Source organism: Pelodiscus sinensis, chromosome 11, assembly GCF_052426305.1.
Source record: "Pelodiscus sinensis isolate ZL-2025 chromosome 11, ASM5242630v1, whole genome shotgun sequence".
Taxonomy (NCBI): domain Eukaryota; kingdom Metazoa; phylum Chordata; order Testudines; family Trionychidae; genus Pelodiscus; species Pelodiscus sinensis.
The window spans coordinates 3,496,436-3,517,878 of record NC_143062.1 but is presented as its reverse complement, the minus strand read 5'-3'; the positions used below and the strand labels follow the sequence as shown (position 1 = coordinate 3,517,878).

Genomic DNA, 21,443 nt, shown 5'->3' with positions numbered 1-21,443 from the left:
GGATTTTTTTCCTTAAAAATCCTAAGGTTATCCTTTAGCGACACTAACACATGAAATATACCAAGATAAACTTGCATTTGTTGAGTCCAAATACTTTTCAAGCAAAGGGGATTGGTGGTGGGGAATCACATGATTATGATGGGGGGGTCCCCAGCAGACCAGGGACACCCCGAGCAAAGCCGCAGGTCAGTCTAGAGCTCTATACAAGGGGTGGGCTAAAGCCTCTCTGCGGGCCGCATTCAGCCCGTCTAGGGCTTTGATCCAGCCCACGAGGTAGTTTCAGGCCCCACCCCCTAGCTCATTGCCTCAGAGCAGGAAAGGGGCCCAAGACCTTCAAACTGCTTCTATTTCAAGGGCTCACGTATTCCCCGCCCCTTGCCTAGCAGTTGTGGGGAAGGCACAAGCCCTTTAAATAGAAACAGCTGAGAGGGCTCGCAGCTCCCTGCGCCTCTAGCGTGTTGCCAGACTGTGATCCCATTCAGCTGTTTCTATTTAAAGGGCTTGTACCTTCCCCAGGCATATTGCCTAGCAGCCAGGGGAACAGGAGAGCCCTTTAAATAGAAACAGCTCAAAGGGATCCTGCGTCTCCCGCAATGCACCAGAGGCGAGGGGAGCTGCGAGCCCTTTCGGCTGTGTCTATTTAAAGGGCTCTTGTGTTCCCCAGCTGCTAGGCAACAGGTTGCCTGATAGGCATAGGGAAGGTGCCAGCCCTTTACATAAAAGCACTTAAAGGGCTCACAGCTCCCCCAGCCTCTAATGAGTTGTTAGGAAGCCAGAGATGTGAGCCCTTTCAACTGCTTCTATTTAAAGGGCTCGCGTGCTGGGTGGCACCCGCGGGCGCAAGCCCTTTAAATAGAAGCAACTGAAAGGGCTCACAGCTCGGCCCCACTGGCCTGCTGTCTGGGAACTTCCGGGAGGCATGAGCCCTTTCAACTGCTTCTCTTCAAAGGGCTTGTGCCTGCCGGGCAGCTGCCAGGCAACAGGTTAGAAGTGGGAGGCATGGCTTTGTTCTCTCCTTTCACATATGTGGTGGACAATACTCCAAGTGACCTCCAAATGCAGCTTATTGACTTGCAGAGTGATGCCTTGCTTGCGGAGCAATTCAAATCCATGCCACTTCTGGAATTTTATGCATCTCTCAATGAACAAAGCTCTCCGAAGGTCACGGCTCATGCCCAAAAGACGGTTGTATTGTTCGGACCAACTTACACCTGTGAGCAGACATTTTCTGTGATGAAATTCAATAAACCAAAGAACAGCTCTTCTATCACTGATGACCACCTTGCAGTAGTGCTCCGCATTGCAACATCAGAAATAACCCCTGACCTCACATCCTTTGTTAATGCCCAACACAGACTTTCTTTTTCACACTGAGTTGCTTTTTTTTTTTTTTTACACACACTTAAATTGAATGCACATAAGTCGCATTAAACTCAGGTGGGCAGTAAGTCGGATGTGGCTTCTGCCAGTGCTTATCAACCTGTGTCTCTGCAGATATGGCCATTTAAAGCTCCTGGTGGCTGTGGATCACCATTCCTAACCCATGTGAGCTGTAGGAGGTGGTGTCCCAATTCACGCAGTGCCCGTTGGCTGGAGATGGTGCTCCATGGTGAATGGGAGGTCCAAGCGGCTGTTCCAGAGGAGGTGCATGTAAATAAAGCATTGGTGGCCTGCTGAGGCTAACCCTGGTGAACGTGTCCATTCTGCGGGTCAGATATTGCCCACCACTGATGTAACTAAAAGTTTAGTGTTAGTGTTGTTGTTATTACAAATGCTACACGTGTTCTCAGAATGTTAGAGTTGCCCTCTATGATAATCTTTGGATAATGTTGTATGCTGTTAATTATTTTTAAAAATAATTAAATTGTTATGTAAAAAACATATTGGTGTCTTTATACAGCACATGGACTGTCCCTTCCGGAACGGCCCCCGGACACTTCTCAAATTTATGAAGTGGCCCCCCTTCAAAAATTATTGCCCACCCCTGCACTATACAGATCCTTTGTGCAGATGAGTGCCAGGGATGCCAGGCCATGCAAAAAGGCTATCAATATGTGGCTAAATACTGTGAGTAGCTCACTCTCCCGTCTCCGTACACCTTTACATGTTTTTTATGTGTTTCACAGATCTATGAATCACTACCTAGAAAATTGTTCATTCGACGAAGCATGCACCAGAATCTGCCATTGAATTTCACTGCTACAAATACCTTCTATGACTTTAAAGTGAGCTAGAACATTGTATTTAATTGATTGTGACCATTGTTAAATTAAAAAATCTTGTCTATTCCAGTACTAATACATTAATCTCTGGTATCTAAAGTTGTAATCCAGAAATGTACTGTATAAACACATAATCTTTTGAAGGCACCTCTCTTGGAGTGTGCATACTGTGCCATTTTTATTACAGAGCTTAATTATAGTCCCATCTAGAATATTTTACCTTTTAGATAATATTCTTGTATTTTTTCAGCTGATCACAGCTGTCAAAGCAAATATTAAAACACACCAAAATATGACTTAGAACATGGCCCACGGTAAACAGAAACTACATGTACTGGTGTATTGGTTGTTACACACTTTCAGTTAAGGAAACTAAAAGCATTCACCTACTTTAAATTGTTAAATCATTGGATCAAAAATGACACACTGGATAGAACATGGAAAGTAACATATTCCAAATAAGTTTATTGTCAAGATTAATTTTAAATATCACATCTGAGATTTCACACATTTAGAAAAGAAGAAAAAAGGTCTTTTTAGTGAAATATCCTGAAGTCAACCTCTATTCAGGTTTTAGTGAAGTCAAATGGAGTGTTGCCTGACAGAGAAAAAAAACGAATGAACAACTCAAGATTTGGCACTTCCAATTTAGTGTGTCTATGGAGGAAACTGTCTTTTTCTTTCTTTCACGAGCATTAAAGCCATTCCAAGTTTAAAACTGCAAATTTTATTCAGGAAAAAACCTCATGGTTTCATGCTGTGAACAAAATATAAGCCACCTGCATGAAATCATAACCACTGGGAGCATGAAGTTTTCACTTTAGAAGAAAAAATCCGTATTTGTTTTTAAATGTAATTTTGGCTGTTGCCTCAGTGAGCCAAAGAAAAAGCAGAGCGAAAAGGATGCAATTTTAATAATATTCAACTATGCAAGCTATAAATTAACTTGGATTTGGAAAAAGAAAATGTGTCATTTTCAACTTCACAAAAGCATGTTTTTGTTGGCAAACAGACTCTTTTGCCTTATTCGTAAATAAAGATAGCTCAAATACCTGCTTATCTTGTAGATCTGAGGAGAGTTCATAGCTCTCAGAAAGTGATCTTGACCTTTTAATAGCTTCCTCCTCTGCTTGTTTTCGCAGTATTGATGTTGAGTGCTGAAGCTTAGGCCTCCGAGATCTTTGCTGCCCAGGGGAGACAGAATACAGCCCGTAAGCAGAATGGTCGTAATGGTCTGGGCTTAGCGCCGAACTATGGGTTATAGGTCCTTGATGGTAAGTAGATGGACTATCCAAAGATGTGCCAGTTTCACTATTTGGAGCTTCGCCTTCAACACTAGATAAACAAAGAAGGGGGGGGGGGGGGAAGAGAACCTCTAGTAAGTATTAAACATCAAAAATCATAGCAGTTATAACTCATAAATAGAGTTTTACCGAGCTTCAGATTATCCAGACTTAATTCACTATTTGTTAAAATTCACCTTTTGTTATTGATTTTGTAGGGTCATGTAGGTGACAGTTTAGCTACCACAAATTTCCTTAAGCACATTTCTCTTTCTGCTGCAGAGCTCTTTTGAGGCAGCAAAAGTGAAATTTCCTGTTTTAATTTTATGTACCAATTTTTAGTAACATTCTGAAAAATTCACTTGACTATATATAAGCAAAAAAATATTTCCAAAAGGAGTTTCTCACATTTATTTCTACATCAGTTCACTGCAAAACCACAAATGTATTTTCATATTTTGTCATGTAGACCAAAGTGTAAGAAATAAGGTCACATCTTTAAGTTTCAATGCAGCATTAAAAAAATTATTTTCCCTCTTACCCAAAATAAATTTTGAATTCTCTGTGGCCTATTAAGTATAATGCATTCGTAGAATTTAAAGATGGAGAAAAAAAGATCTATGAAGGCAAGCTAATTTCTCTGCCAGCACAGGATTATTCCAACACTATACTTTGTTGAACTTTGTCCAATCCATCCAATCCCAAGAGATGGATTCTTTCCATTTGTGTTAGAAAACTTTGACAGTACAGAATGCCATATGTCTTTTTCATGCAGTTCAAATCAAACACTGACAGATTTCTAATTTATGTATCCTGCTTACATATAATGTTAATATGAAATGCATTTTCATTTACACTGGTTTTCCAAAGCCTCAGCAACACTCCCTTCTGCAGGTGCACACAAAATCACACTTTTCCTACCTACCTTTTGTTTTAAAAACCAGACACATTAGGATTCTCAAGAAACAAAATTTCATGTACACTCATCCTGGCTTACACTCATCCATGACTTTCATACAGCTCACACACAAAAACATAAAAAAAGCTCTTATGTTGTTTCTTAGAAATGAAATGCCATGGCCCCTGTTGGACACACACCACAGCAGCTCTTTCAGCAGTTCAAAGTACAGAGTGATTTCTGAAAGAACATTCTCCAGTGGATTGCACTGCCAGAACAGATCAAGGTTAACACTGTCAAAACTCTTCTGGGTTGAACAGTGTGTACTTGTGTAAGTGGGGGAAAAAAGGCTCTTAGATTACTCAAAATGTTTCTACAAACATTTAAAACTGAAAGCAATTTCTCTTTCCTTGCCCATCAAAATGTGACTCTCCCAAATAAGGTGTTTTTAAGCAAACAAACTGGAAAGATTTCTGTCTAAACACCAATCACTTTTTCCAAAAAGGAAGCTGACAGGAAACTAAATCCCTTTCCCTTAAAATACAGCTGCTTTCAATTTAAAAAAGTTTAATTATTTCAACTTTAGTAACTGACATTGAAAACATGAAGCCATGCATTAAAAAAAAAAAAAAAATCTTACATTTTCCATCTTAATAAATTCCATTGAGGATTTTCTTACCAAACTGCATCATACTGCCTCTTTCAGCACTAAGAAGTATTTTTCCAGTAAGGGTTGAATTTTTAGGCTGAATTTGTTTGTACCTAGTAAGTTCTTAATTAAAATCTACCCATGTAAGTAGTTTCAGTACAAGCACATTAACTTTGTTTTATTCTCCAATTATGACAAGCGATGCAAGAATATCACAAGGTTTTAATATTTTTCCTTTCTGAGCTCTGATGGCATATTTTCTGTCCTCTTCCCCTCTTAAATTATAAAATGTTTAATAATCCTTCTACTCTGATGATTACCACACTGACATTTTAATAATGATTCCGTCAGTGCATGGCTTCTTAATGATCTTTAATGCCATTAATAAAAAGTTGCAGTACTGCTTTGAATGACTTCTTTTCCAGGACCAAAGCACTGATTTTCCGAAATGCTTTCGGTTTCTCTCTTTATACTTTAGTTTATTTTTTTTCCAGTACTGAATGCAGACCCTGAATGGTTGGCATGGCTAATTTCATTTTGGTCATAAACTCACTCGCTGCTACCACGTGCCTGACCTTTGAAGCAACAGGGCAGTACAACAGGCAGCCTTCTTGCACAATGTCTGACTTTTCAAGTAAGCAAGTCAGATCTACACATTTGAATGATTTCTTCTTCCCCACCTTCCTTCCCCACTAGAGCAAGGGGCTGTGTATGTGTGTGTACACGCGCAGAAGTGAGAACAGAATAAAAAATAAAAACCCAACTATAAAAATAAATAAACCTCCCTTTCCTTATTAAAAATGTCATTCAACACAAGTATGAACATTTTAATAAATGTGATGTGTGTGTGGAACTAAAGACAGCAGAAATCATTTTCTTCAAACTGATTGGGGTGCATACTGCCCTATCATATAATGGATTTAACAGACCTTTCCCTTTAGGAGAGTAGGCCTAATTTCCCAACAGAAACGGGCTGATGAGGACAATGATACTCCTGACAATGCTTATACTAAAACAGGGGCTCTCAACCTTGCTAGACTTCCAGAAGTCTGCTTTCCTTCCTAATCTCCAAGTCACAGCTCACTTAGGGCACGTCTACACTGTAAGGCAAAAACTGAATTAAGATACATAACTTCAGCTACGTCAATTGCGCAGCTGAAGTCGAAATAGCTTAATTCGGCTTTTGGCGCTGTCTACACAGCAGCAAGGAGAGGGAAGAACACTCTTATTCCCCGTGAAATGAGGGTTACAGAAGTTGGAGTAAGAAGTCCTCCATCTTGACTCCCCACTCTCCCGGGCTCACAGCTGAGAAAGAGAAATGGCTGCAGCAGGCACTTTTGTGAGCAGTGTGTTCATGGGAGGAAGGGGGTGGGTGGGAGGGAGGCAGGGAGACTTTGTGAGGCTCCCCACTGCGTACCCGGTCTGGATCCTGTGGCTTGGTGGGCCAGATCCGGCCCCCAGGCCATATTTTGCTCAGCCCTAAACTACAAGTAAAGTACAGTGAGTGCCTCAGAGAAGTTCACAGTAACGAGTGAGAACATTATGCCTCCAAGGCACAACTGGGTCAAGGAAAAGCCTTATTATGATAGGTGAATCCTAATGGGGGACTTCCCACATATCTTAACTTTATCCAATTCAGTTGTGCCTCTACTGTTTATATTTCCTGATATTCCAAAATTATAGGAAGATATTCTTCAGGGCATATCTCTCTTTGGGGAGACTTTGGACTTGATGGACTGGTTCTTCTCTCCATGACACTCAGATGATACATTAGGGGTTTCAGTTTCAATGGATTCACTACGGCAATCATAAAACGAAAGAGAATGAAGTAGCATAGGGACAGACTGACCGACTGACTCCAAGGATACTGTATCATTCCAGTCTCAATATAAGAGTGTAATTGAGTTGTGATACAAGCCAAGAAGAGGAAAAGGCTGGTAGCCAGCACCATACAGAAGGAGTGAATGAAGTGTACAGACTGAAAGAATGGAAAGGCAGTCTTTAGAATAACTCATCCTATTGACATTATTGATTATGAACACAGCTTTCTACAGGGCCTAGGAAATCCTTTGTAAGAGCCTGTTTGCACCTCTAAGCTTGCTTTTTTCTTCTTCTTCTTTTTTTGAGTCTGAGAAAAGAAGTGGTTTGAACTGGCTCAGTTGACATTAACAAGGCTTGCTATAAAAGAAGCCTGCAGAGACCATATACTGTATTAGATTTTAATTGCACCAAGGCAAAGAAGGCAGTAAAAAAAGGGACAAGAAGATGGGGGAGAAGAAAGGAATGGAAATATGAAGGAACAGACTAGATATAGTTTTTAAACTGTTTTTACCTCTCACAGATATTTAAGATTATAGATAAAAATCAATCTTTCAAAATAACCTGTTTTTCTCCAAAGACTAAAAACTGCTGTGGAAACACAGATGGGTTTGGAGGTTTTTCTTCTTCCACCAAAAGGGCATGTCTGGATTTCTTGCAATAGCTTCTCATCAACTAATACACATTGGCATATGCACATTCTAAAAAATGAAAATACATCAATAGAAGCGACATAGGCGAAAGAACACAAGTAGGATCTGTTCGTCTCATCAGCAGAGCCACAAGACAGGGGTCAGGCCTGCAATGCAGCTAACACTGCATTGCCTGGGATGCACACTGAGTTCTAACAGCTTCAGAATCAAAGCTGACTGCTCTGTTCCTATTGAAGAATGATGCCAAAATGAGACCCTGACTGCCAAAAGCTGATTTTCTAATTTATTTATCAGGATGTCAAGGATGCATAGGCTGAACTATCCAGGCACACACTAAGCCAAACTAGTATACTATGGTTGTTGTTTCTCCAAAATCTTTTCTTAAGATTAGGATGACAGAAGTCACCTGGGATTCCTTATTAGACCCAAACAAAAATGAAAGACCCAAGACACAGTTGTACACTCAGCTTATCTAGGCCGTCATTCAGCCTTCACTTGGAGAGGGTGTGGTCTAGTGGTTAGGGGACATGGTCTAGTGGATAGGGACTTTTGGGTTCCAGACATGGCCTTGTCACTGTGTGTGTGTGTGTGTGTGTGTGTGTGCGCGCGCGCTTCTAGGCAAATTGCTTTCCTTCCATGTGGCTCAGTTTACACCTGATTGCCTCAAATAATACTTTCGATCATCAAAGACTTGTGAGGTTTAATCAATGTTTTTTAAAAAACCTAAATATTTTTAAACAAGGGACCATCATACTTAATATTACTGATAGGGCCCTAGATTTCTTTCATTTGCACCATCACATTTTCCTTTCCTTTAACAATCTTACCCACCTCTAGCTTGCCACTAGACAAAGGCAATTACAAAAATGCAAAAACTTCTTCCACATTTAGCCAAAATATGGAGTCTGAGGGCTGCCCCAAAATTTTAGGAAGGCAAAAAAGTCAACCTTGTGCTTTCTCAAGAGTAGTTATACACTATGGCTGTGTCTACATTGGCATCCCTTTCCGGAAAAGGGATGCTAATGAGACACATCGCAATTGCAAATTCCGCGGGGGATTTAAATATCTCCCGCGGCATTTGCATTTACATGGCTGCCGCATTTTCCGGCTTGGGGATAAGCCGGAGAAAAGCGCCAGTCTAGACGTGATTCTCCGGAAAATAAGCCCTTTTCTGGAGGATCTCTTATTCCTACTTTCAATGTGCCTACTTTCAAGTAGGAATAAGAGATCCTCCGGAAAAGGGCTTATTTTCCGGAGAATCACGTCTAGACTGGCGCTTTTCTCCGGCTTATCCCCAAGCCGGAAAAAAGCGGCAGCCATGTAAATGCAAATGCCGTGGGGGATATTTAAATCCCCCGCGGAATTTGCAATTGCGATGTGTCTCATTAGCATCCCTTTTCCGGAAAGGGATGCCAATGTAGACACAGCCTATGGGCTTGATCTTGCTCCCATTGATTGCAGAGGCTGCAAGTCTGCCCACAAGTGGACACACTTAATGCTCAGAAACATCACACCATGCTCTTACAGGAACATCAAGCCATGCAAATCATAAGGTAAATACTAATATTTTACAGAAGTATCACTGCTTCATCTTTAAAAATACAGACAACTCTACTTTGTGATCCTTATCAGCTAAATCAGTGTGTAAAGAGAACACCCCCAAAAAACCTCTGATGTAAGAAGAATATTCAATATTCAAGACAATATAAAATAAAAGCCTGAAACCACTCAAGTCATGAAGCATTTGTATGCATATATAAAGCTATAATGGATTCACAAAGGGAATAAGTGGATGCATGCTACAGTAACTGCACAAATGTTGAAATCCAGCACACTACAGATTTTATTCTGAATTTTAAAAGTAGTAGAAAAATCCAGCATGCTTCTTGAACAGTGCAACAGCAGAACCCGACTGCGTGCAGTATTGGAAGAGATAACATTCTGGAAACGGAGAAAAGTTTGAGAGAAATTTTTTGCCAGTGGATATTTTACATAGACGATGTGAACTCACCAGTTATTTTTCATCAGAGGAATTTATATAGAACTGGCTTATGACTAAGCAGTACAAGGAGGTGAGGATAAAAACAGGCACTAACAAATATCCTGTGGAGTGCTATGTGCATTGAGATATCAGTACTGTTTGTTTATTCCTTAAGGATTTGTTAAGGAAGGCAGCAGCCTCCACTGGCTCTTCTGAGTATGTCTGGCCTATTCACTCCTACTATATTATCAATTGTGTTTATTACGGTACAGCCTACGCGCCGGGAACTGTACAAGCACAGAATTGTTGATCCCTGCCCTGAAAGGCTTACAGTCTAAACAGACACCACAGGACAGCGAAGGCAGAAGTCACAAGCAAAGGGAACAGTGTGATTTAACTGTGTGATTTAACTGATGGTTTTGCTATCTGATGATAGTTCCGCATTTTGGGGGCAAGGGGTGAAGAGGTTTAGTTAGGAGATCAGCTAAATGGATGGAAAAGGAAAGGGGGCTGAGGAGACAGGACAGGATTAGAGAGGGTAGAAGGGGCAGGTGCAGAAGTGAAGCTGAGGTGAGAAGGAGCAAACAGTTGATCAGGCAAGGTAGAAATGGTCAGAATATTTTACCATTTTGACTGGAATGCCCAGAGGCCCCTGCTTGGTTGCTTCTACTCCTGCTGGCTGTTCACAGCAGTTTTCTCCCAAGCCTACTTAGAGAGGGGAAACATCATCTGGGCTCCAGTGCTCCCACAATCTCAGGAGAGAGAGATTTCCCCTACATAGTTCTAAGACCTAAGTCTGCCAAGGGGAAGGGTGCCCCTGGCTGAGACTTATTTTACTCCCTCCCCCATACAGTAGTCCTTGTTTTTATTACTTCCTTCATAAGCCTACAACTGGATCTCCTAAGATCTCTGAACAATAATTCTAAGGCATGCACAAGAAATTGTGCAGTTGCTAAAGGAATTAAAGATGTGTCTGAGGATCATGAATAGCAAGTGAAGAAAAGCTATTTTCTTGTCTTCCAGTTGACGTCAGATGGAAAAAAGCATGCACTCAGCTTGCCTATGACAGTACTCACGTTCTGTTCTATAGGAAACAGACAAGTTCTAAAGCATAGCTGGGATTAAATATTACATGCCAAGAAGGGCAGTCCAGACTCCAGACAGTCTGCACAATCTGAGTTAAAACAAAATCTAATGAAATATTTATGCCCAAGTTTCTCACTTTTTAAAATTAAGATTCTACATTTTTTTCCAGAAATGTATTCCACTGTGACAGTTAAAGCATTTATATTAGTTTGCAGTGACCAGACTGTTTGCCTCCTTATTGCCAGATCAAAAGTATTTTGCAAGGAAATGCAAACAAACCCTAGCCTTGGAAACTGCAATCTTCCTGTTGAGTCTGCCAACTGGTGGCTGGATAGAAAAGACATAGCCAGTAGCAGAACCCTCCTTTCTCCCTTCAGTTTCTGAATACATGGTATGTGCATCCTGTACCTTACCACAGTTGGGACTTGATCCAGAATCCTCAGTATTCAAACTCTTACATCAGCTGAAGCAGTAGAATGCTTTTCTGTGAATAAGCTGGTAAGATTTGTACTAAAATTGCATAAAGCAAAACTCATTCTGGGCAGTTTATTTTCCCCAGGATTCAATGCGCAATTGGACCCAATGTGAAAAATGCAATCAGTAAAAACTCCCTTCTTGATATATATCGATAGAGCCCTGCAAATGCATGGATATCTGCTTCATATCGATGGGGATCCGCTAGGGATGTTAGATAGCATGTAAATGAATAGTCATGTAACTGCATCAAATTCTAGCAGTTACGTGACTATTCAGTAGTCCCCAGGAGCAGGACTGGCAGCCAGTGTGCTCTGGCCCTACTCCCAAGGATCCCCCTGCTACTGTCTCTGTATCTGGTTTAAAAACCGGCTCCCACCTGCTGCCAAATGCTGCTGCCTCAGATACAACAGCCCCTGTTCATGGGGGGGCGGGGGAGGGGGCGAGCTCCCCACGGACAGAGGCTTAAAAGCCGGCTCCTCTTGCATATCGGCTCTGCCTGCCCCCCTCATCCTCCACGCTGCTGTCTCTCCTTCAAAGGCAGCAGTGTTGGGGTCAAGGGGGCCGGCAGATTCAGTGCTTGTGGGGAGCCGGCTATTTTTGCAGATACAGATGCCGTTGCAGATACAATTTTTTTTTTTAATCTCCACAGGGCTCTACATTAGGGATATTAAAAATTGTAAAAATTATTAATCGTGTGACCGATAGCATTTCTGTCAGTTACACAGCTAATCATGGAACCACAGGGACTGCTGCAGCCTGGCCGTCCTGGCTCCTTCAGCTGCCATGGCTCCTGGATACCGTGGCTCCTGCGTCCACCAGGGCTGCTGCAAATCCCAGCAACCTCATGGAGAGTGTAACTGGTGCCAGTACCCAATAAGCGTGAGCTTATCCCAGTTACACTCTTACAACTCTACTCTATATATTAAGTCTTCGTTATAAAGGAGAATGTAAAGCAACCTCTCCATTCTAAAGTGTAATTTTAGTGCTCATGATACATTCTTGATTATCACTGATCGAAAATATCATGAGCAGTGCCAGTTGCCTCCATAAGCCTCAATTCTGTTCTGTTGGAACCCTTTCTAGAGATGAGAGAAAAAGATCACCACCCCCGATTTGGCCTTTCTATCAAGGATCTCCATTCCATTTCTGATGCTGGTTTCAGGTTTTTTAATATTTATTTTGCATAGCTGTCCACTGAAAACTGGAAGGAGACTACTAGTCTGAGTTAGCACAGGTCCCTGTTCAACCATCAGATTATTATAACTTTTAGTCACTGCTCCCATGAGCTGGATTCAGACTAATCACCTAGAGAGGCAGGCCTCTATATACAATTGCCATATCAGTAAGACTTTGTTATTATATAGGGCATTTCCTTCAAGGATCGCTAACCTAGAAATCTCTCAAGGATTGTTCAGCGACTTGCTCCGGGTTATAAAGCAAGTTATTGGCAGAGTTTAAAACAGAGCTCAGGTGTCCTGACTCTTATTTACTTGGCTCAGGCATTAGATAATGCAACCCAAAATCTCCTAAACCATCAAGTTCCCTGTGATTCTATAAATACCAAGACAGAGGACAAGTCACCATCTTGTTCTGTCCCCCACGTACTTTGAAAGCCCATGCTATTTCCACAGAGAGTCAGTTTTGGGAAATTCTGAGTCAAATCTGCCTCTTCTCCAGTTCTCATTTTGTCTACTCCATTCCCAAATCCGTTCAAACCATCTCTCCCCAGAGAGAAATGTATACAAACATATTATATTAAAGTCAAAAGCAGAGAAAATAATTTTACAAGCTTACTTTATTTCTGCCGGTCATAGCTGTATTTCTACCAATAAGCATTACCAAAACATCCAGAACTGGAATATCTAGGCACTTGAGGAATTTGTCATAAGACTTGTGAAGAGGGTTTAAATGCAAATTAAACAGTAAAAACAACAAGGAGTCCAGTGGCACTCCTTGTTTTTCCTAAAACAGACTAACACAGCTGCCTCTCTGAAATCAAAGTGTGATGCTTTTATATGAGAATGCCGCTTTATAAAAGTATTTCATTGCAAGATACTTATCCAGGTTAAAAAAATAAATATTACTGTGCGCCCAAATATCAGAGCAGGAAGCAGAACTGCCTATCAGTTTTATATCACATATGCATCTTCATGCTCTAGGTGTCTCCGAAAAAAGGAAATCAATGCCTTTTGTAGCTCCTACTAATAATAGATGCAGCCTTGAAATGGATTCATGTTCTCCTCACACCTGGTTCAAGGAAAGCACTATGCAGCAAGAAGCCATCATCTGAACTGACTTGAAGTCAGTCGTCCAGAGAAACAGAATAGCAGCTGCAGAAGCAGCTGCTATGGTTAGACCCTCCTGAGATGACGCCTGGGAAAAGCACTAGAGTGGCAAAAATGTTCAGGTCAAAGTCTAGGCATTCCACTGTCATCAAAGACAAGGAGTCCTCACATATGATATGGTGCTTAAGAAAGCTAAAAGTTCTCTTGTTTGAATACCAAGTTATAGACCAGAATTATCCCAAATTTATGAGGACAAACACACAAATGAGGCTGAAACCAAAGCTATGCCACACTTTTAATAACTTAATTTTAGCATAATTATTTATTTGACAATACAGTGCACCCCACTGCTTCAAAGCTGGCTTAGATTTATATACCTGTGGTGCTTAAGAGGAAGTCTTTTTCATTAAAGTTTTGATGTATGTGCTGGATTATTTGAAATGGCTTCATGTGAGTCATTTTAAAAAGTAGCCTTTAAAAGGCAGAACTCTTCTTATGGACATTTCATGTTGATGACTGCTTTGATTAGGGATGTAATAGTATAACCATTCAAACTGCTAACCAATAAGCATAAGTAACTGTAATGGTTACTTGCTAGTTCCCAGCACTGCTCCTGGGGAGCCGGGTGTCACCCTGCACTGCTGGCTCTGTATCAGGCCTCAGCCCAGCCCAATCCCCCAGCCACCAGAGAGGGAGGGAGAGCCGGAGCTGGCCTGGACTTGGAGGGGGGAGGGAGGGACTGGCAAAGACAGCCAAGGCAGGCCAGGCTGCTGGCCCTCTCGGTGGCCAGGGGCGGGCAGGGAGCTAAGGCTGCCTACCCCCAGAGAGGGGGCTTGGTGAGCATAGCATGCAGGGAACACCGCCTCCCACTTTAACTATAAACTACGTCTCTTAGTTTTCCATTTTCATCGAATAATGACTTAAAAAACAAATGAACATATATTATTAAAAGGAAATGAGAACCTATTTTTATGCTGGTAAAGGAATTAATGAATTTATAACGTTTTGGACATTTTCCTAGAGAAAGACAGTTGGTGTCACATAGGGTCTATTAGTCTGTGTACCTGGGCAAAGTGCGTCAGTGCTAATGGATATTGCATGTGCATCAAAAAGGGTATTTACACTCCACAGAAAAAGCAAAACCAAAATAATCATATGCCATTTTAAAAAGCACCCTTTTGTCCTTTCAAACATGACTGTATGTTATTTTTTTTTTAATTTATGCTTTTGATACCCCCCTGACATTCTAGTTATTACCAGACCTGGTTCTGTTTCACCCTATTCATGTTGTGTAGTACCTAATTTGCATAATTCTATGGAAGTCTGTGCTCAAGGTTATTGTTATAATTAAGTACACTCTGAAATATTTATTTAGAGAAAGAGATGATCTGTTCTGATGCATTATCTGGCATGAAGAAGCCCCTTTCTATTTTGACTCCTACAGAATACATAGTAATATTTTGCTATCATGACATACACTGTAGCCTACACAACACACTAATTTTAAAAAGAAAGATTCAGTTTCTGCAGCTGGGGAAGAACTGATCTGTGCGCACAGCTGAGACAGCACTTGCTACAGTACAACAATAATCCTTGTCTTCATACCAGCCATCCTTGCTTTTCTACTCTGTTATAGCTTCAGCTGTTGTGTCAGGCCAATCAGAGAGAGAAAGAGAGAGCGAGCACGAGGTAACCCTGAATGATACTGATGCCCAGATAATTAAAAACCAGTTTGTTGGCATTTTGGCTCTGTATGAAGTCAAAACATCAGATTCCAGCTCTTTGCTTCTTTTCAGGCCCAGATAAATAGTGTTCTCTCTTTTCCTATTTGTTTCTTAACTGATATATTTACTGTTTCAAAGAGACAAAAGTTAATTTAAAAATAGCAAACAACATGCCATTTATTGAGCCAGAAAATGTTTGTGTGTTGAAATGTCATGCAGGCAACAAAATTACAGAAGGATCCTAAATCAAACGGATTTGATTACTTCTACCACTCGACCTATTTCAGGATTTTTCTCCTTCACTATGTGAAACAACTACAGTACAGCACACACAGCTGGGAACAATTTTTGAGCAGGCCAACCTTCCCCTTCAAGTATCTCAGTGTTCACAGGCAGAAGGAAGTTAAGGAATTAATCAGGAGCTGAAAAACATACCAAGGGCCTCAAGCAACAGCAACAATGACAAAAACAAATGCTGTTTTATTTTACAATACCACCTCACATGTTTCTTTAGTAAAAATCCACACATTTTCGTTTAGGTAACACGTGAATATTCTAAAGAAGGATCAAAGATTCAGAAAGTGTTTTAAATAACAAATGGGTTTAGTTTCATGCTTCCTCAAAGGCCTGTGTTAACTACCAAAGCAGGTTCCACTGACACAATCCAAGAGTGAACAGAGAATGGAAATTAGCTTTCAGCTTGCATGCCCCATTCTCTACTTAGAATTTTTTTAAAAGGTCTGAATAGAATAGAGTCTTCATCTTCTGACAACTTATATAAAAGTCTGTCTTCCTTCAGTAGATGGATTTTCCCTAATCATCAATAAATGTGATGGGTTCTGTATGGAGGGTGGTGGTAAAATATCAGAGCATCTTACATTCTGGACAAAGAATTTAACAAACCAACATACACAAATCACTTGAAATCGTATACAAATATATAGTCTTTTCATGTCAACCCTCACTCTCAGGGTGACAGACAAACCAACAGACCACCTATTCGCTAACAAGTACAAGAGCTCCTTTCCCTAACCTGAGCCTGCTATCTGTCAGATCTCCAATTTCCATTTTAATAGTCCCACCTGTATTAGGAAAGACTAAGTGCAGCTTCTCAGTGGTTTCTGGGTGAAGTTTTTCTAGTCCAGCTTCTCACCAATCAAAGTGAAAAGGTAGAGTAGGTCTAGGACATTATTTATCAAGGAGCACTCTATGGACTGCTGCCAGTCCCTGAAATCTTCCTGACACAGTTTAGGGAGGCCACATATTAGTTCCTGATATCAAAAAAGTAAAAAACCACTGGTAGGGACTCAGGATTCAACTCACCAACATCACACTACTGGTGGACCTTACAGTGAGGTGTTGAAAACTGTGTTAAAATTTTGATTTATCATTTGAAATTCTCAGGGGGTTTCCTGGTTCTGCTTTCAGGTGAAAGGGCTTTGTAGGGAAGTATGTAATCAAAGTTGGCCTACAGACAAATAGCCAAGAATAACATGAATTGAGTTGTGTCTCTTTCTGTTAGAGGGAGCAGCCTGTTTAATCTCTCTTGTTTGGGGTTCTTGTTATTCTGAGTAACAAAGTAGTGTTACACTGCAATTTTTCAGTAAGAGTATTTTATGTATTTATCTAACTTTTCCTGTTTGTAGGATGTGAAATATAACCTTAAGATGCAGAGTTTTTGAGTGTCTACTACAGTTTGCTTGAAACCGTAAGGCTTACAGGCAGTCCCCGGGTTACGTACAAGATAGGGACTATAGGTTTGTTCTTAAGTTGAATTTGTATGTAAGTCAGAACTGGCTCCAGATTCAGCCGCTGCTGCTGAAACTGACCAGGGGCTGACTACAGGAAGCTGGAGGCAGAATTGCTCTGCCCCCAGCTTCCTGGAATCAGCCACTGATCAGTTTCAACAGCGGCTGAATCTCCAGCCTGGGACAGAACAGCTGGGCTGCCAGGTAGGTCCCTGCAGGACCAACCTGGCAGCACCCCAGCTGCTCTACCCCAGGGTCCACAACAAAAGCCTGGTCTGCTGGGGAGGGGTGGGGCGCACTAGCTGCGGGCCCCTCCCCCCAGCAGACCAGGGACATGGGGAGCAAAGCCGCAGCGGCGGCGGAGTGTCGCACCTCTGAGGCTTTGCTCTGGCAAAGCCTCAGAGGCGCGGGACCCCTCCACCTCCCCAGCCTTGCTCCAGGTGTCCCTGGTCTGCTGGAGACGGTCCCCAGTAGACCAAGGGCACCCGGAGCAGCTTTTCTCGCCCCGGAGGTCGAGGTGGCGGGACCGCTGCGCTCTGGGCGGTCCCGCTGCCTGCAAGCTCCGGGGCGAGAAAGCCCCGTTCGTAAGTGCGGATCTGACATAAGTCGGATCCGTGTAACTCGGGGACTGCCTGTACTTTACTTCATATGCAAAAACTATTGGCCACTTGCAAACAGTTCTTAACACTCATCTTGCTCTCACATGCTTACACAGAGAAAGTACCAGAACACTTCATAGCTTATTTCTGAGACAAATTATTCAGGTCCTGATTCTCCACTGAGTTCAAGCTGTGCGGAGATATAGTGAACAGTGCAGACCATGGACCACCAGCTACAGCTAGCACCATGACACCAACTCAGCCTTGGGGGACAGTCTAGCAGCAAGTGGCCTATTCTCATGTCAACTAATGGAGCTTTTAGTGGTGGAGAACTGGACACATTGGAGCTCAGCTCCATTTCACTAACTCCTACAAGGCCTGTCCCTTACACCCCATGTACGCTGGGGGTAAGAAGGGATAGAGGGCAGAGGAGGATGTCATGCCACCTAACCTGTTTCATACCAGTGTAGTTTTCCTCGACAGATGGGAAATTCTCCAGGGAGAAGCTCTGGCCTGTATAAATTCACTTTAACTTTGTACTGCCTATGCAGCACAATTTAGCAGATTAGAGAATCTAACTGGTGGATAAAAGATGGTTCCAGACAAGCAAACCAACTCCTCAATAAAATACTCAAAAAAGGTAGGCTTTATAGGCCATTAGCCATGGCAGAGTACAATCTAATCTTTCCACCCCAGGAAACATTTTTCCATGACTGGAAGAAATAAAAGACCAAGATGGGTGCTCTGTTTGTTTTTAAATCACACTTGAGACATGATCAATCTAAACTAACTCTGATGTGCATGCACTAAGATGGTAGGGTGGGAATAAACAGTTTTATTTCTTTTTGATTCTGCATGTGTGTCCTACTCCAATCTCTCTCTCTCTCACCACGGTCTGCCGGTAAAAATAAAAACAGAACTTGAGACTGCAGTGAGTCTTTACACCTACAAGCATTTCCTTGCACACTGAAGAAACCTCCTCACCCAGTTTCTTGAAAAACGAAGTTGTTCGGTGTTTTACAATCTCTGTCTTTTTACCAGCGTACACAGAAAATTGTTTGAGACAGAGTATAAAACAATATTTTGTATTTCCGTGTCACATTTTCTTTGCAGCGCATTGCACATTTACTCACTGAAACACATGATACACTTGAAAGATACTGATAGCAAAGGCATATCTGGAGGGAGATCAGCACAGTAATCTCTAGAGTGGAACGCAACAGTTGCTTAATAGTACAATACGTAAGAGTACAAGGAAAGAATGTGAATGTACATTATCTATACAATTGAAAGTGCAGAAGGAATTTAGTTCAAAAGAAATGTAATTACAAGAGCTGGAATATGACCAAGAAGCCAAGGTTTAACAGTTCCACTCATACAGAAAGTGCTCTTGGAGCTCTAAAACGCGGATTATCAGGAATTCTGTGGTACAGCTCAGTTTAAATGATAGCACCTCCCACCACAGCAACACAGAACCTCAAAACACACCACCAGGTTACTGGTGCAATACTAACCTAAAGGAGGGAGAACTACTAGCTGGAGCTATTCTCCTTGGAGCTTTCCCATTCAAATACTGTCCTGGCCTGTGAAAACTGAAAGGACTCTAACCCAAGTCAAGAATGCTTTAATATACAGATGAGCCTGAGCCACAATGCTCAGAATCAGATGTGCATTTCAACTTCCAGGCTTCAGAAGTGTTCACATGTGGTTTGGCTGCTTACCCGGGTAGGGATCAGGTGCGGAATTCTGATTTGAATCCAAATTTGAACTTTCCCGTAGCAGGGAGCTGCTGAGATCTAGAGGTCTGCCACGAACACTTCACCACTCCAAAAAGTTCCATACAAGAAAAAAAAAGTATTGGTTTTGTGCCCTTTTTTTTCTGAAAGATTATGGGCAGGATGGTGGTGATGTTTGGGGCTTGGTGTGTTTGTTTTTAAGCACATTAGAAATAGGAGTTATCTATCCTGTTTAGCTTGAAAAGCTCAGAGGACAGAAGAGAGCCAGACAGAATATTTTAGTCAGAATGGTTAAAATCCTTGAGCCTGATTTTCCTCTGCTCTGCAAAATGTACAATCATTTATACCAGTGCAAGGTAAGTGTAAAGTTATACCACATCAGAAGAGCAGCATTTTACATCTGCTTTTCACTGTCCAAATGGTTACACACTTTGCAGGACAACAGAGAAACAGACCCTTTGGGAAGGCATTTGAGTTAAACAGGTATTAACGAAAACAAAATAAAAACAGATTGTAAGATCTACAATATCCCTCTTGTGTTGAGGGCTGTGAAAGCTCTCATACTAATTCCCTTCACCACCACCAACAGAAGACAAAAGTTGACCTTGGTAGAGGTAAAAAAACAAATCTGGAAAAAAAAAAACTTTAAAAATTAGAAAATTCCAGGCTTCCTTTGTCCATCTTAAGGAATCAAAAGAGGGCAAAAACTATTTTTGTCATCTGCAGGTCACCGTTAGCATTAAAATAAAGCTATCTTGGTGTTTTGTGGTATAGCAGATTCAAGTACCAGTCTCTCGTCTCTTACCAATAGAATCAAATAATTGTATCACAATGAAATAAATCTGCAGTCTCCATCTAGACCCTAATTACAAGTGTCCACTTCACAAAATCATGACATACTCTGGCATGACATAAGAAGTGATATGTGTATGTGATTCAAATGTTTTCTGTTTACACATGTCATGAGAACCTAATGATCAGTAATTATCTTTGCAAAGCCAAGTCATATAAATTAAATACAAAATGTATTTAGTCAACCTCTGACATAAGGTGACAACATTCATAATGCTAAAAATGAACATTCAAATTCTGGGCCAGATCTCTCTTTCACACTTATGCAATCTATTAGACGACAGAAATTCATGGGTGAAACCGAGAATAAAATTTGACCCTTGGTCCATAGTCAATTCCAGTATAAAAAAAACCCTCAAGTACAGAATGCTGCACCATTAAAATTATGAAGCTGAAAAATTACATCTCTCAGTAGAATTCCCCTGACCACGATAACTATTAATAGACTATAAACTCTATGCGATAGTGAGATATATCTTCGTGTGTGTTTAATACATAACTAGTACAGTGAAAGCCCCATCTTAATTAGGGTTTCTTGAATCAACTGTAGTTAAAATATTACATAGCAACAGCGGCAGCACAATCGTTGTCAATCTAGAGTGGGATTTTCAGAAGTGCCCTCTGCTCTCAATGAGGTCAATGATAAAACTCATACTGACCTCAATGGGAGCAAAGTTGGGCCAAAATCAAACAATTCTGAAAATGTCACCACAATGTCTGTTTTTATGTACAACAAATGTACATTGCTGGAGAAAGTCCTCTCGTAAACGGGAATGAATTCTTGCAATGTGCAGTCACAGCTGCCAAGCTTTGTGCAGATCCATGTGTAGTGTTCTTAGAATAACTAATTATAGTTTTTTTCAGGGTGTGCCCCCTTGTTTGCATGCAGTTGGCCAGGAATGAGTGGGAGCAGGGGAAGGGGAATTGATAAGAAACTGGAGTCTGTATTTCTGCACACCTTAGAAGCAGACAGAAGGGGATGTCAAGAGACAAGAGATTCTGAGTGAAACTTGGAGGCACAGGAGAATGGGACAATTAAGTCAGAGGGAGCCTGATCCTCTGTCTGGCCCTGCTGGATGCTTGGCAATATAGTCATATGATCATCACTATTTCACCATTTCCCAAAAACCAGTCCTGTGATGAGGGCTGAATTACATTTTTAATTATGGCCCAGGGGCTGGAGTACACAGATGGGGCCATATATTACGTTTGATTCATAGCAGATCTCCCGCTGATGTCAACTGGAGCTTTGCATCAAGGCAGAATATGATACTAATGTAGAGAATCAGGCAAGATTTATCATGACTTCTGATTTTTAGTGCCTCTGTTTCTGAATGCTCAACTTGAGACACATGGAGCCTGCAGTTTCAGAGCTGCTGTACATCCCGGCTACGTCTACACTGGCATGATTTTCCGAAAATGCTTTTGACGG

The 21,443-nt window shown here is 41.4% G+C and overlaps 1 protein-coding gene across 11 annotated transcripts in view; it reads right to left on the bottom strand.

Annotated features, from left to right (window-relative positions):
• Window positions 1–21,443, bottom strand: part of IQSEC1 (IQ motif and Sec7 domain ArfGEF 1) — a 616,154-nt gene that overhangs the window by 74,219 nt on the left and 520,492 nt on the right. For all 11 annotated transcript variants that reach the window (XM_075939730.2, XM_075939719.2, XM_075939722.2 and 8 more), the window contains one exon: window positions 3,275–3,557. In XM_075939730.2, the coding sequence (XP_075795845.2) occupies window positions 3,275–3,557 (283 nt within the window). The remainder of the gene's footprint in view (window positions 1–3,274; window positions 3,558–21,443) is intronic.